Genomic DNA, 18011 nt, shown 5'->3' on the forward strand with positions numbered 1-18011 from the left:
TTTCGATTTTTTTTTTCAAAAAAAGAGCGCTACCGAATTTCAAATTTTTCCAAAAAATTTTGTAAATACATTTTCGTGAATTTCCAAAATTCGAAAAAAACAAACGTTTCCAAATCCAATTTTTTTTTTTTTTTTGGGTAAAATTATCAGTTTCCAAATTTGAATAAATTCAAAAATGAGCGCTTCCAAATTTGGATTTAAAAAAACAAAACAAACGCTTCCTAATTCAAAAAAAATTTATTTTTTTGTAAAAGTATTAGCGCTTTAAAATTTGAATAAATTCAAAAATGAACGCTTCCATAGTAAAATTTTGTAAAATTTAGAAAAATTCAATAATGAACTCTTCCAAATTTGGATTTTGAAAAAAATCGAACGCCTTCTAATTCGAAAAAAAATTATTTTTTCTTCTTGTAAAATTATCAGCGCTTTCAAATTTGAATAAATTAAAAATAAATGAACACTTCCAAATTTGCAATTTTAAAATAAGCTTCGTTGACAAAATTGAAAAAAAAATAAAATTCTGACAAAAATTGAATGGCAAAATAAAAAAGAAATTTTTTTTTTTTGAAAGAATCTACTCGAGATGACTTACTCTCGAGATCTTGTACAATAATAAAGAGAGGAGATGAGCAAAATAGCTCGCAGTCAAAGAGTCAAGAAACTCCCAACATCTGCACACATACACATGAGTCATTTTTTTTTGTTCTTTTTTTTAAATCTGACACTGACATAATATATATATGTATATTGTATATATATATATATAAAAGGTAGAGAGCAATCAAACGGATTAACGAGGAACATCTCACCTACGAGATAAAACATTAATATTCTCTTGTGGAGTGTGTGCGCTTATAAATTTTGCTCGCGAAACCGGCTCCATGAGTTGCTCCCTCTGATGCTGTTGATTCTGTCGTTTGATCGTCGATTCTCGTTCAAGAAAACGAGTCTTTGTATAGCTGGTGAACTCGATCGAATTCCAAGACTAAATTCTGAGAATGTCGCGACAATTTTTCATCTTTTTCTTTTTATTCACTATTTAGACGCGTCCAAAACAATATTTTGGAAGTATTTTTCATTTTTTTTTTAAATAAAATAATTTTTATAATTCCAAGAAAAAAAAATAGAAAAAAAATTTTCATCAAGAGATTTACATTTTTTTTTTGAATTTTCAAAAAAGTAATTTCAAATTTTTTTTGAAAATTTAACGCTTCAGAAATAATCAAATTTCAAAAATTTAGTTTGAGCGTTTTTAAATTTGGATATTTTCAAAAATTTTTGATTCCAAAAATCTGAATTGCAAATTTTTTTTTTGTAAATTAAATCGCTTTTAAAATTTGGATTTTTCCAATACGAACGCTTTCAAATTTAAAAAATTATAAAATGAACGCTTCGAAATTATGTATATTTCTTTAATTCTCAGCGCTACCAAATTTGAAAATTAGAAAAAATTGAATAAATTAAAAAATTAACGCTTCCAAAGTAAAATTTGGAAAAATTCAAAAGTGAACGCTTCCAAATTTTTAATTAAAAAAAAAGAATTTTTTAAAAATTTTTTGCTTCCTCATAGAAAAAATATTTTTCAACATTATACTTAATTTAGAAAAAAATAAAGTAAAAATTATAAAATTTTTGATAAAATTAAAAATAATAATTGTTTCTCTTGATGAAATTTCTTTTTCTTTTTTGGTTTCGAAAAGTAATTAATGAATAAAAAAAAATTGACGATAAATTAAAATTAAAAGTTCGGCACAACTGGCGGATTAGTAACAGCGTTAACTGAATTTTTCGGTTTACAAACACAGCCACTTTCAACGAGAACATAATCTTGCCCGGTGAGTGTAACAGGACCAAGGGGTATCACCAAAAAAAGATAGGGCACATAAGTTTGCGTGCACTCTCCGCGGATTAGTTCGCATTCCTTTGATCTAAAAAAAAAGAAATCATTTCTTATTTATTGCTATTTGTAATTTTTAATTTATTTTTATTTTAATTGCTACCAAAAAAAATCTGATTAGAAAGAAAAAATTATTTTTATGAACAGTTAGAAAAGTTTCGTTAGAAAAAAAAAGACAAAAAAAGAAATGATTGGTAGTTATTGGGAATGATTATTGAAAATTTAGGCCACCAGGGAATTGGGACCCTTATATTATATTATTATCAATTCTTCATTCGTTCCACTGAACTACTTAATTTTGCTCACGACTCTTGCAAACACTTCAGAAAGTCAAGTTTTATTTTATCTACTAATAATGTACCGTTTGAGGTCTTGACTCTTTGATCTTTGAATGCATCAAAGAATTTTCATGACGTGCAGATAATAATAAAATTATTGTAGAATTTTTTTTATTTTATTTTGACAATATTCTGTGTTTTGAGAAATAGGGTCGATAGTTTTTCATCTTCTTTCGGAAACCTTTTGCTTTTTTTCTTTTCTTATCCTATTTTTATTTTCCTCTTTTACTTTATTACACTGTACTATTTCTTTTTTCTACTTGTATATTTTTTCCTCCATCCTCAATTTCTTTTTTGTTCCTTAATTCTTTATATTTATTTTCTTATTTTATTTATTTTCTCTTTTTATTTTCCTTCTTTCCTTTCCCATTCTTTCGTTTTTCTCTTTTTTCCTCCTTCCTCCATTTATTTTCTACTTTTTTCCTTCTTCCTCCTTTTATTTTTTCTTTTTTTGTTTTTCTTTCTCCATTTTTCTACCTTTTTTTCTACTCTCTTTTTTCTATATTATATTTTTCCTTTTTTTCTCCATATTTTCTTTCCCTTCTTCCATTTATTTTCTTTCTTTTCCCTCCTACCTCCTTTTTATTATTTCTTTTTTTTATTTCCCTTCTTTTTCCTTTCCCTATTTTTCTACCTTCTTTTCTACCCTTTTTTCTGTATTATTTTCACTTTTCATTTTTTTTCCTCAATATTTTCTCCTCTCTTTCCTCCATTTATTTTTCCCTTATTTAATTTTCTTGTTTCTTTTCTCAATTTTTCTACCTTCTTTTCTACTCTCTTTTTTCCCCTCTCATATTTTTTTATTTTCCTTTTTTTTTCTTTTTCCATTTTTTTCTTTTTCCATTTTTTTATTTCTCTTTTTTCCTTTTTTTTATTCTCGATCGCAGTGAAAAATAACCAAGGCTGTCACCCATCCAAGTAGTAACCGTACTACGGCGCACTTAACTTTGATTATCGCTAGCCAAGGCGTTCAACCACCCAAGTATATCGGGTATACGATTGAAAAAATATTTAAGTTTATATCTATCAACAATATTTCTCTTCTTTTTAAATTCTCATTGTAAATAATATTTTTTTTCTTCTCTTTCTTTCAATTTTCTATTTCTCTTTTCTAAATAAATAAAATAAATGCAAATTGGAAATGAAAAAAAAAATTTATTATTCAAAAATAACACTAAAAAATTATTAAAAAATAAAATAAATAATTAAAAAATAAAAACAATTTTTTTAATTTAAAAAAAATTATTTAGTAGGGAAATTTTTTTTTTAATTTCTAAATAAAAGGAATTTTTATTACGTTTTTTTTTGGGAGCAAAAAAAAAAAATATATAAAAATTAAAAAGTAAAAAAAAAACCACAAACACTTACTCGCAAACCTCAAATACAACTTGTTGCAGCAAATCGGGAAATTTTTGAACAATCGTGACTGGTTGTCCACTCGTTAAACTCACGCCATACATTGGCGCTGTTGTATTATATCGCGTCTTACATAATCGTGCCGGTGAACCACATGTTTCCTTTGTCGAATAGGCGCGAGCTAAAAAATCAAAATTTTCAAAAATTAAAATTTTTTTAATTTTTAAATTCAATTTTTAAATAGAAATTTTTAAATAGAAATTTAATAATTTCACAAAAGGAAATAAAAAAAAAAGTTTTTTCAAATTTTTTGTTTTTTTTAAACAAAACTTTTTTTTTTGAGGAATGAGAGATTTCTTCACTCAAATATGGTGAATAACGTGGGTATTTCGTTCCGTTACAAGTTTACAGGAGACGATACATAACTGTATTGTCTGTGTCTGAAGTAAAACGGTGTCGTTTAGTAATGTAACTAGCAGGATCGGATTTCGATTTTCTCGTTATTTCATGAAAACAATAAATTGACATTTTTTTTTTTTCAACAAAAATAATATTTAATTTACCATTATATTTGTAAATTATACATTTTTTTTGCCATTAAATATTTTGAAATTTAATTTTCAAGGAATTGAAAAACTTTTCAAAATTTTGAATTTTTTGTTATTGCTATAAATTTTTATTTAAAAATTAAAGAAAGCCAAAAAAAAGAAATAATAAATAATAATAAATAATAGTAAAAAAAATAATTATAATAATAATAATAATAATTTTAATAATAATTTTTAAAAAATAATAATTTTAATAATTAAAAAAAAAAATAATAATAATAAAATATGTCACTTCCTTGATTTTGCAGTGGAACAGAATAAGAGGAAGACACATAGGATATAGGAGGATGGTAAAATCGACAAACCAGGTTTTCGTGCCATAAGGTCAACTGTGCATATGTGAGGAGGACTCTATATGAGGTAAAGGAATGTCGCTAATAAATACTATAAGGCACCTGCTTTGCAAAAAAAAAATTTTCTTTAATTTATTCATAATTAATTAATATTTAAAATAAATTAAATAACAATTAATTAATAATAATTATTTGTTAATTTATTAACTATTACTGATAATTAATTAGTAAACGATTCGTAATTAACTAATATAATTAGTTATATATAAAATATATAATTAATATTAATTAATCTGTAATTACTTTGTAGTTAATTAATTAGTAACTAATTACTAATTACAATTTAGTTTCTAATTAGTAATTAATTAGTAACTTATTACTAATTAATCATTTAGTTTCTAATTAATTATTCAGTAACTATTTACTAATTAATTATTTTAGTATCTAATTAGTAATTAATTATTTAGTACTAATTTGTGACTATTTGGTAATTAATTAGTAATTATTTTGTAATTAATTAGTATTTAATTTGTAATTAATTAATTAGTAATTAATTTGTGATTAATTAGTAATTAATTTGTAATTAATTAATTAGTAATTAATTTGTAATTAATTTGTAATTAATTAATTAGTAATTAATTTGTATTTAATTTGTAATTAATTAATTAGTAATTTATTAGTAATTAATTTGTAATTAATTAATTAATAACTAGTTAGTAATTAGTAATTAATTTGTAATTATTTAGTATCTTTTTTAATTAATTAATTACAAATTAATTACTAATAATAAGTTATGAATTAATTAATTTCTCAATTATTAATTAATTGAATTATTTAAAATACTGAACTTAATTAATTAAGTAATAAATTGTTTTTTTTTTAATGAAATTTTTTTGAAGTAAAATTTATCACTCACCGGATCTGGTGTTGGTAGCAATGCTGTAATCTCCCTGAGCGACTTTATAATTTCTGAGAAGCGCTTGTCTTGTTAATTGAGGGTCGATTGTTCGTGGCTGATGGGATCTTCCCACTCGGCTATTTCCTGTCCAAAGACTTTTAAAATTACGAGTTATTGCCGCCCTAAAATAATTGCAAAATTTAAAAAAACAAGAATTTTGGTTTATAAGAAAACTATAGGTACTTATTAATGAAAGACAGACAACTTACACACTTAGAGGAATAATTAATTAAAATTGATTTAAAATAATTAATAATTTAATTGTAATTAATTAATTATTATATAAATTTTTATTTTTTTGTTACTCACGAAGGATATTGCATATTGTTTGGTCCTATACAGTCAATTGAATCGGTGAGTGCATCACCCCAAACGTATTTTAGTCCATTGCCCTCGCATTTTTTCGCCGCTAATACATGATTGGCTCCGATTATTAGCAAAATTATTCCACAATAATTGAACATCTGCAAAAAAAATTGTTTTTTTAATTATTTTTTTACAATTTAATAATAATAATAATAATAAAAATAAAATATAATGTATAAAAAAATATTTCGGCGCCAAATTAAGAGGCAAACATAACCTTAAAACTTAGGTTATGTTTATGTTAGCTCAACATAACCTCAAAACTGAATATGATCAATAACTGAACATAACCTTAAAAAATATTATTTATAGATCCTTATATTAGTGTCATTATAACAATTATTTAAATAATTAAATAAATAGTTTTATTATAATAATATAATCATAATATATTGTTATATTTATTATTATTATTATTATTATTATTATTATTATACATTATATTATTTATAATATATTATTATTATTATTTTTTTAATTTTTATATATTGACAACACTTATATTAAATTTAAAAGTCCATACGTTGTTATCTGATTGATTGTCATTTTTCGGTTTTATTTTTTGCATTTATTAAAAAAAAAAAAAAAACACCATTCCTCTCTTCGCAGATAGAGAATATAAATTGAGAAATTTATTTGCGAAGGCGTGCCTTCAATTTTCGATTTTTAATTCGCAGAGTATAATATTGTATACATTTGCAAATGCATGGGGAGATAAGTGAAGATGAGAAAGAGGCGTAAAGGAAATACATAAAAAAAAAATTGTGTTGTGTTTATCAATGTTTTTGTTTTTTTTTTTTTGGTTTTTTATTTATTTCCAATGAGAGAGAAAACCAGTTTCTCGTCGCATTATCTAATGGCCATCTAAGAATGACCATTGAGATTCCTAAGTTACATTCGCTTCTGCATCATATACTATATATATATACACGCGCGCATTCAGCTGATGACCTCTAAAAAGTACTCAATGAACAAATACACCAGGTCAAGTTTATTGTTTTATTTTTTTTTTAATTTATTTTTTACTTATTTATTTACTACTTATTTTTTTTTAATTATTTGTTTATTTATTTTAATCCTATATACAACGAAAAAAATATTCTTGATTTAAGAGGATTCCTAATTAATATTAATGCGCATATTTTTCTCAACAATATCGCTTAAAAGGATTCCTTTTATTTTAAGAGGATTATTATCTTTTTAAAAATATTCCTCTTAAAATAAGAGGAAAATACTCTCTTCGATTAAGAGGATTATTTTCTATTTAAGAATACTCTTCGATTAAGAAGATTATTCTCAATTTAAGAATATTTCTCTTAAAATAAAATGAAAATACTCTCCGATTAAGAGGATTATTCTCTATGTAAGAATATTTCTCTTAAAATAAGAGAAAAATACTCTCTCTAATTAAGAGGATTATTTTCTATTTAAGAATATTCCTCTTAAAATAAGAAGAAAATAATCTTCAATTAAGAGTAATATTCTTGATTCAAGAGGATTTTAGAAAGAGGAATTTTCCTCTATTTTCAAGAATATTTTTTTTCGGTATAGTCGATAAATCTCATTAGAAAAAGAAAAAAAAAGTGAGAACAATGATAAACACAACGTTTTAGACTCGAAAAAAGTAATCTCATATTGAGAGGAAAATTTCCCTGATAGCCTTTAACTCTTCGTTCTCTTAAAATAAGAATATTAAAAAAAAGATTCTATTTTTAACATATTTTCATTAAAATTAAACTTTTCTGATCTTTCCTCTCAAAACAAGAATATTTAGGGGTTATTTTTATTTTGAGTATAGTATTCCTCTTAAATTGAGAGGAAATCTATGTTATTTTTTATCCTAAAAAAACTCTTTGTAGGAGAATTATTTTTTTTATAGATAAAGTACTTGGTTCGCTTTTAGATTAGATTAGATGAAGTACGTTGTAAATGGAGAGTAGTTTAGCAGTTTCCTCTTCGATTAAGAGTTTTTGTTTCGCATTAAAAAAATTCGAAAAGAGAAAATAGTTTTATTATTCCCTTATTCAATGCGACAATTTTCGAAGCTGGTTAATTTTCTCTCTAAATAATTTTTCCTCTCAATAGGAGAGGAAATAATTTTTCTTTTACATTTTAAGGAATGTAATTAATTAATTAATTAATTTAATTCTTTTGGAATAATTTTGTTTTTTAAAGAAACTACATTTGCAAAAGGTAAAGTAGTTGAAATTTTTCCTCTTCGATTAAGAGTTTTCGTTTAGTATTAAGAGGATTTGAAATTTGCAAAAACGAGAGAATAATATTTTTATACTCTATGGACCCCTTTTTTTCAACCAATGTGACACTTTGCAGATTTTATATTATATTTGTTACAAATTTAATAATATCCTCTCAAATGGAGAGGAAATTTTCCCATTGAGTTACACAATGAGTTGGAAAAAAAAATTCTCATAAACACATAATGAGCGCGTTTAAAGTAGATTTTAATAAAAAAAAAAAATTAATTAAATGCCTTTTTTATGGTCGACTATACATATATATATGTATATAATGATAATAATCTGCTATACAATAAGAAAAAATAGTCGTGATTGTTGTTATTTATAAAAGAAAATTTTTCACAAGTTCGCACGCAAGTCACGCTGCGCTAATCTCGTGCGATGTACCGTATAATTGCAACTTTGCGCGAGACTCATTTTATTTTTTATTATTTTTTTTTAAACAATATAGATATCCTATTTCTTAAAAGATTTAGTTTTAGGAGAAAAAAGAGAAAAAAAATGTGTTTTAAAATTACAGTAACTGAAATATACACTTGTGATTTGTATATATAACGGATCATCTAATAGTAAGCAATTTTTCAACAATCGTGAGACAAACGAGTCTACCGGAAGTGCGCTTGTATAAGAATCCCACTGATGGTTTATATATATATCAGAAACGGAATTTTAGTTCACTGTGGAAAATTGTCCAATTTTCTTTGTGCATCACTTTTTTTTTTGCTTTTTTATCTTCATTTTTTTCCATCTTTCCAAATAGTCTCTAATGATATAGAAAAAAAAATAATTGTAAAAAATATACCCAAAATTAATGACAAAAATTTATCAGAAATTTGTACCAGAAAAGTGGAAAAATTTATGCCAAAGATGTAACAGAATTTATATATAAAAACGAACTAGAAAATTAGAAAACATGCAAAAAATGTACCAAAATTTACTCTAAAAATTTGACCAAAATTGTACCAGAAAAGTAAAAAAATTTATACTAAAAATGTAACAGAAAAGTAGAAAAACTTATGCCAAAAATGTACCAAAATTGATACATAGCAGAATTATGCATTTATTTTGATACAAAAAATTGTACCAGAATTTTTGATATTTCTGGTACAAAGAAAGTTGTACCAGAATTTTTATATTTCTGGTACAACAATTTTTGTACCAACATTTTTTGATATTTCTGGTACAAAATTTGTGCCAGAATTGTGTAATATTTCCAGTATAAGAAGTTTTACCAGAAATTTGATATTTCTGGTACTAAAAAATTGTACCAGAATTTTTTGACATTTCTGGTATAATTTATACCAGAATTTTGATATTTCTGGCACAAAAAGTTGTACCAGAATTATAATATTTCTGGTACAAAAAGTTCTACCAGAATTTTCATATATATGGTACAAAATTTGTACCAGAATTTATTGATACTTCTGGTACAAAAAATTGTACCAGAATTTTGATATATATGGTACATAATTTGTATCAGAATTTTAATATATATGGTACAAGATTTGTACCAGAATTTTTATATTTCTGGTACAAAATTTTTTGATATTGTTGGTATAAGTTTTACTAGAATTTTTTGATATTTATGGTACGATAAAATTGTACCAGAATTTTGATATATATGGTACAAAATTCTGGTACAATTTTATTTTCATTTTGGTACTTTTCTAATACAAATTCTAACATATTCTGTTATTTATTCTGGTACAATTTTATTTTCATTTTGGTACTTTTTTGATACAAATTCTAACACATTCTGTTATTTATTCTGGTACAAAAAAAGTGTACCGGAATTTTTATATTTCTGGCACAAAAAATTGTACCAGAATTTTGATATATATGGTACAAAATTTGTACCAGAATTTTTTGATATTTCTGGTAGAAAATGTTGTACCAGAATTTTGATATTTCTGGTATAATTTTATTTGTATTTTGGTACTTTTCTGGTACAAATTCCAACATATATTATGTTATTTATTCTGGTACAAAAAAATGTACCAGAATTTTTATATTTCTGTTATGCAAAATTCTGGTATATTTCTTCATAATTTTTTTTGTTAATTTTGATGTTAATTTTGATAAAGTTTTGTGGTATCAATTCTGTTTTATTTTTTGGTAATTTTTTGGTATTTTTTGGTATTTTTGGTACAAATTCTTTTGTTTTTAATAGAAATTCTGGTACATTTTTAATATGTATTTTAGTACGTTTTTAGTGCAATTTCTGTTATAGTTTTCTCATGGAATTTTATGTACATTCTTTTGGTATAAATATGTATGTGGTATTTTTTATTTATTTGTTTTTGTTTTTTATAATTAATAATAATTATAATTGATGAAGGTTAGATGGTTTCATGAATAGGAATAATTTACGTTTGAATTCTATAGCCTAGCAAGGTTGGTCGTTGACCGTAACAGGTGTCATGGGTTAGTCGCCTTGCCAAATCCCCTCTCTCGTTATTATTCTTCATTTTCTTCTTCTTCTTCTTCGTCTTTTGCGCTTTCACGCTAAACTCTTTTCATGCGTTTTCTGGACCAGTTTTATAACCAATCCACCTTCCTATCGTACAGGAATTTCTATAATTAACTTTTTAATAATAATCACAATATTTGCAATTTTCGTTAATTTTTAATTTTTTTTTTTAATTAATTAAAATTAATTGTAACTTTTCCGTTAATTTATATAAATTTAACAAAAAAAAATGTTAATAATAATAATAATAATAATTTTTATTATTATTATTATAATTATAATAATAAAAATATTATAATACTAAAAAAAAATAATGAAAATAGGAAATATATAATTAAAAAAAATGTTTTGTAATTAAAAATTTAAAATAAAAAAAAACGGAATTAAGATTGGCAAAAGGAACTTCGTTTATTTTGATTACAAGTCAACTCATTGGTTGTGGTGAGAATGACCTGAACTTGAGAAACATGAGTCTTTTAAACTTCCGCTGGTTGTAATTTAAAAGAATAACAATTACGTGACTCGAAGTTAGTTCTCACGTTGGTTTATCTATCGTTAAAAAAGATGACTTCGAAGGTCGTGCGCTCGACTCCTATTTTTTTCCCCTTCTTTTTTTTTTTTTTTTTTTTTCTTTTTTATTTTCTCTTAATCCAGATTCTAGATTGTAGACTAGATTTAAAGCTTGAATTTACGGTTGTCGAACCGGTAAAATCCACTATTCTTTTCTTATTATTTTTTTTTTGTTTGTTTTTTGATGGAAAAATAAAAATAATGATGAAAATTGTAAAAATCTAATTACAATTCGATAATGATAAGTAAAAATTTCAATAATGAAATTTTTTTTCATAAATAATAATAATAATATAAACTAGAGCAAAAGGTATCTTTTTTTTCCTTTTGGAGAAAGTGTTGTGAAAGACATATATGTATATTGACTTATTGCTAATGAGACATTTCGTAATCAAAATGCATATTTAGTGGTTCAAGGTTATTAGGTCGCGATCCAAATAACTTTTGTCACGTGATTTAGGTTCTAATGTATGAATGACTATGGTTCTGGTACAATTTTTCTACCTAAAATATCATAATTCTGATACATTTTTTTAAACAAAAATTTTCAAAATTATGGTACAATTTTTGTATCAGAAACTGCAAAATTCTGCTACAACTTTTTGTATCAAAAATGTCCAAATTTTGGTCCAACTTTTTGTACCAGAAATAGAAAAATTTTAGTACAACTTTTTATATACCAAAAATATTAAAACTCTGGTACAATTTTTTTTTTAATCATAAATATCAAAATTCTGGTACGAATTGATATAAAAAAAATGTGCCAGATTTCACATACCAAATGTACCAGAATTATTGATCAACACCGTACAAGAATTGTACCCAAAAATTTATCAGAATTTACACCAAAAATTTATTAGAATCTGTATCAAAAATGTATGAGAATTTACATTTAAAATTTAATAGAATTGTACCAGAATTTATAAAAAAATTGTACCAGAAAGCATATACTAAAAATATGTTCGAATTTATATTTTAAAAACGTACTAGAATTAATAAAAAATTGTACCAGAATTTTTCATACCAGATATAACAAAATTTCTGGTACAACCTTTTATACCAAAAATATTAAAATTCTGGTTCAACTTTTTGTACCGGAGATATGAAAATTCTGGTATAACTTTTTGTACCAGTAAAATATAAAAATTTCAAAAATTTGTACTAGAAATATCCCTTAATTTTTGGTACAATTAATGTACCAGAAACAATACTATATTTTGCCACATGTTAGGCATAAATTCTAAAACTGTTTTTTATTTGTACTTTTGTGATAATTTTTTTGTGGTACATTTTTATTTGAATTCTGATACATTTTTTATGTAAATTCTGGTATATTTTTGGAATGAAAATGGGTATATTTTTGTAAAAATTCTTATTCATTTCTGGTATAACTTCTATCTAGTACATCTTCTTACCAAATTCTGGTACATGTTTGGCATAAATTCTTGTACAGTTTCTTTCTAAATTCTGGTACAGTTTTGGTATGAAATTTGGTACATGTTTGGCATAAATTCTGGTATATTTTCTTTTTAAATTCTGCGGTACATCGTTGGCATAATTTCTTGTATATATTTTTGGTTTAAAATCTGGTACATTTTTGGTATAATTTCTGGGACATTTTTGGTATAAATTCTGGAACAATTTTGGAATAAAATCTGGTACTTATTTAGTGTAAATTCTAGTATATTTTTTTACAAATTCATGCCTTTTTCTGGTACAACTCGTAGATTTAGTACATACATCTTGTAACCAAATTCTGGTACATCTTTGGCATAAATTGTGGTATACTTTTAGTGTAAATTCTGGTACATTTTATAGGCATAAATTCTGGTATATTTTTGTATAATTTTTTTTACTTTTCTGGTACAAATTCTAGTACATCTTCTACATAAATTCTAGTAAATTTTCGGTAAAAAATTTTTGCTTTTCTAATATTATTGCTTGAGCAAATTTTTTCTCACTTCCTCAAAGGAAGTTTCTGAAATGGTCCAGAGGATGTATATAGTCGTTCTCTCTTAGGTATTACATCCTAACGGTAAGGAATGATTCACGCACATTTACAGAGCCACTCGAAAAATGTTTACTGTGTGAAGACAGTAGTGTATTGTAAAGTAAACGTATATCATATACATATATATATGTATACTCTTGTACTATATCAAGTATCAAACTCATCCTTGTGCAATAACGGTACACAGGCATTTCGGCGGTTCGTTTCAAGAATAAATTATCAAAACTGTGACGAAGTCATTTTTTTACGCCTTAAGAATCTAAATTATATATATTGAGAACCTTTTAAAATTCTATTAATTTATCACTCATCTATATAATAATATAGGTATCTATTTATTATATATATTTATATTTATGTATGTGTATTGACATATTATGATAAATATATTTTTATATTGATATATTATCGATCAGAAGAATTTTATTTAGGGAGCTGAAAATTTACATTTATAAAAATAATTTTCACTAATAATGCAATTATTATTTATTTATTTTTGCATTTTTTCTAAGAAAAAAAAATTTTTTTACTTCAAAAGAACAATAAAAAAAATTTTAATTCGTCACTTTTTTTCATTTGCTGAAGTTATTTTACGAAAATTTTTATTTTATAACAGAAAAAAATGTATTAGAATTGTGATATTTTTGGTACAAAATTTGTACCAAAATTTTTTGATATTTCTGGTATTAAATATGTACCAGAATTAAAAATTTTCTGGTAGAAAAAGTACCAGAATTTTGATATTTCTGGTACAACAATTTTTGTACCAAATTTTTTTCTTTTGATATTTCTGGTACAAAATTTGTACCAGAATTTTTTAATATTCCTGGTATAAGAAGTTTTACCAGAAATATCAAATTTCTGGTGCAAAATTTGTACCAGCATTTTTTGATATTTCTGGTATAAGTTTTACCAGAATTTTGATATTTCTGGTACAAAAAGTTGTACCAGAATTTCTATATTTCTGGTACAAAATTTGTACCAGAATTTTTTGATATTTCTCGTAGAAAAACTTGTACCAGAATTTTGATATTTCTGGTATAATTTTATTTTCATTTTGGTACTTTTCTGGTACAAATTCTAACATATTCTCTCGCATATTCTGTTATTTATTCTGGTACAAAAAAATGTACCGCAATTTTTATATTTCTGGTATAAGAAGTTTTACCAGAAATTTGATATTTCTGGTAGAAGCAGTTGTACCAGAATTTTAATATTTCTGGTACAAAAAAATGTACAAGAATTTTAATATTTCTGATACCAAAAGTTTTACCAGAATTTTGATATTTCGGGAAGATTTTTATCTTTATTACAAAAAAAAAATTATTTAAAATTTTTATTGGGAGGAAAAAAGGTTTTTTTCTCTCGTCATGGAAAGAAAATTAATTTGTTTTTTAAAAGAAAATTTTCTTTCTTGTTATGGAAAAGAAAAATATGATGAATTAGTAAATTATTTTTTGACCTTTTTTGAAACTTATCTGAAAATGAATGGTTAATTAAAAAAAAAATGATGATGATGATGATGATGATGTAAAAAAAAATGACTTTTGGGTTCTAATTTGTACCTGAGGACAAAAGGGCCAATTTTTTTTCTTTTTTGTTTGTATCCTGAACGAAACGCAGAAATTTTATTCTGAATAGAAAATTTTCTTAGGCGAACCCAACTTGAGTTTCTCTCTCTCTCTCTTTAGAGCTTTGTAATTTTACGGATTACTTTAAAACCGTTGAATGTGCGTTCGCATACCTCAGATCTTATGAATGCCTTTCTTGGACGAATCATTACCTTCGAGCTCATTTCCTGCTTCAATGCCAAGAGCAACTTTTTTTTTTTAATTTTTTTAACAGACTCGTAAAATGTTTATTTATAAAATAAGAAAACAAAAAACGGAAAAAAATTTGGAAAAACCAAATATTTTTTTTAACAAAACTAAAAAAAAAAATATTGAAACTATTTTTTTCAATTTTGATTTTCGATTTTAGTTTATAATTTGTTTGAAATTAAAATTATTAATTTTTTTTTATTCTACATTTTCCTCTGGTTTTGTTTTCTTTTGAAAAATTGTAAAAAAAATTAAAAAAAAAAAAATTATTTTAAAATGAATTAAATTTAGAAAAAAAATTGCTACAACGACAAATTTTCAAAATTTTGAATATTCCGATTTTTTTAAATTCTATTGTATTTAAATGATTTGCAAAATTTTCTTTTTTCTAATAAACAAAAATTAAACAACAAAAAAATTTTTAATGAGGAAATCCGTTCTTTCAGTAAAATGCAATTTAGATAAAAATAATAAATTTTCTATGTTTCCCCTATTGCGGAAGTGGGGAAGATAAAAAGTCATCGATTTTAAGTGCGAGAAATGAAAAAAAAAGAAAAAATTCCCACTTAACTAAAGTAAAAAATTGCTAGGACAAAATTAACAATATTTGTGAGAAGAAAAAATGTAGAAAACATTTTTGTGTGATGAAAAGAATTTTTAACTAAAAATTAATTAATTAATTAATTAATCAAATACAAATTAATTAAAATGTCAAAAAATCATTAAATTGAAATAAATTTGTAAATTAATTAATAATTAAAAGTGGCAAAAATTTACAGAAACAAAAAAAAAATTTTTTTTAAATAAAAGTAATTTAAAATAAATTTTTAATAGCAAAAATTGTGAAAAATTAAAAAATGAAAAAATTCACAAATATGAATGAAAGGAAAATTGAAAAAAATGAAATGACAAAAAATAAAATTAAAAAACAAATTTAAAACAAAAATTAAAAAATTTATCTTTATATTTGAATTAGAATTTTTTATTAATTAAATTTAACATTTTTTAAAAATTATCGAGTAAATAATAAAAAATGTTTTTAAAAAATAGTAAAAAATTATATTTCGAAAATCCGGTGAGAATTTAAAAAAGAATCAAAATTTAAGTAAAAAGTAAAGGTATTTAAAATAAATAAATATCCACAAACTTAAAAAAAAAATTATTAATCTAATTTCAAAACCAGAGATAAATGTTTTTCTGAAAATATAACAGAAAACATCAAAATTGAATTTTTTGTCAAAATTAAAAAAATAGTTTTCAATTTTTTTTTATTAAATTGTAAATAATATTTAACACTCACCACAGTTAGAAATTGTCGAGTCTCCATAATTTTAGGAAAAAAAAATTGTAAACCTCCAAAAAATTAAAAAAAAAAAACCAATTATTTTTTATTCACCACACTATAAATAAATAAATAATCCTCAAGTCCAGGTGGCAAATATCGTTTTCCACAGTGCCAGTGGTTGTAGAGAAGGTCGCATTAATATATATATGTTGCGTGAATCGAGGGTGAAATTTAAAGAGAAAATAAAAAGAAAATCGTTAGTAGGGAAATCGGTTTTATTTTATAGAAAAGCAAAAAAAAAAAAAGTAAATAAATAAATAGAAAAAAAACTTCTTGAACTGGGTCACTAGAGTTTTCTCAAGTTGTCGTTGTCGTCGTCGTTCATATCATGTCACACTCACTATATATAATACCGGTTGGTTTAAAATGATCCATATACATATACATATAAATCTTATATACGGGGTCGTATACCTCCGTCAGTACCTCACAGGTGGATGTCCAAAGGTTGACTGTGCTCGAATCGCAACTACTAGAGTGCCCCCAAGGTGGTTGTTCTCCCGCGCGAGCCACACTCGAAACCATCCGAACGAGGACCAAATCAAAAGGGAATGGGTACAAACGAAGGCGCGGTGTTGCAAATAACTCCCCAACAATCATATATAGAAATTATGGGGGGGGGGAGAAGAATCCTTTTTGTAATTTTAATTTGGTCTCTAATTTTCCTTAGAAAAACGCGATGAAAATTATTTTTACAGCCATTTATTGTTGAAAAAATAATGAAAATTTAATTTAAAAAATATTTTGATTAAATTAGTTTGATGAATGATGAAAATAAGTGGTTTTCAGCTTTAAAAAATGGAAAATTTTTAATAATAGAGATGTACGGGGGGCTGGAGAGTGCGTATGAGTGTTTTGCGCAGGTATATGTTGCTTATATTGCTACTGCGCAGCCGTATATGCTTCAGAGTACTACTGCGCAGGTGTATGTTGCTCCTATTGCTACTGCGCAGCCGTAAATGCCTCTGAGTACTACTGCGCAGATGCATGTTGCGTATATTACTACTGCGCAGCCGTACATGCCTCTGAGTACTACTGCGCAGATGTATATTACAATTGCGCAGCTATACCTACCTTACAGTGCTACTGCGCAGCCGTATATTGCTATTGCGCAGTCATACATGCCTCAGAGTACTGCTGCGCAGGTATATATTGCTACGGCGCAGATGTATCTGCCTTACAGTGCTACTGCGCAGCTTATTATTGCTATTGCGCAGCCATAAAGCCCTTAAAGATCTACTGCGCAGCTATATATTGCTATTGCGAAGCCATACGCCACTTAAAGATCTACTGCGCATGTATAAAAATCCTTTTATATTACTGATTCGTGGCTCTACATTGCTTATATTACTACTGCGCATCTCCACAAATTCCAATGATCTACTGCGCATCAATCGATTCATTTGCGAACTTTTCATTGGCGAGTTACTGATATTTGAAAAACCCGGGAATTTTAAAAACAAAACTTCTATTTTCAAACAATTTCTACAAAAAAAAAATTTACTGGAAACTTAAAGGTATAAAAATTGTCGAGTAAATAAAGACAAATTTTTCTCACTATAAGTATATATATATATTTTTTTTTTTCAATACAGAAAATAAAGTTGACATTTTTTTGCGGGAAAATTAATTTAAAATTATGCAATATTCCTTTCATTAAAATACATTATATAAGAAAAAGAAGTGCAAATCCCTTCTTAACTGCGGTTACATAAAAAAAA

General features: G+C 24.8%; 1 protein-coding gene across 3 annotated transcripts; it reads right to left on the reverse strand.

Moving 5' to 3' along the window:
• On the reverse strand, window positions 1-16839 carry LOC127277570 (uncharacterized). 3 transcript variants are annotated; one of them, XM_051298814.1, is made up of 5 exons: window positions 16717-16839; window positions 5760-5914; window positions 5409-5572; window positions 3604-3772; window positions 1-1928 (listed from the first exon to the last, which is right to left on the reverse strand). In XM_051298814.1, exons 1-5 carry the CDS (start codon window positions 16813-16815, stop codon window positions 1739-1741), a joined length of 777 nt encoding a protein of 258 aa, XP_051154771.1. In that variant the 5' UTR covers window positions 16816-16839; the 3' UTR covers window positions 1-1738. The 3 variants fall into 3 exon arrangements, with proteins under 3 accessions (XP_051154771.1, XP_051154770.1, XP_051154772.1); XM_051298813.1 differs by having other exon boundaries at window positions 16705-16833; XM_051298815.1 differs by having other exon boundaries at window positions 16246-16810.
• Window positions 16840-18011: the final 1172 nt, after the last annotated feature.

This window comes from Leptopilina boulardi, unplaced genomic scaffold (genome assembly GCF_019393585.1).
Source record: "Leptopilina boulardi isolate dan_hultmark-lab unplaced genomic scaffold, ZJU_Lbou_2.1 LbouV2_169, whole genome shotgun sequence".
In the NCBI taxonomy this organism is placed as follows: Eukaryota; Metazoa; Arthropoda; class Insecta; order Hymenoptera; family Figitidae; genus Leptopilina; species Leptopilina boulardi.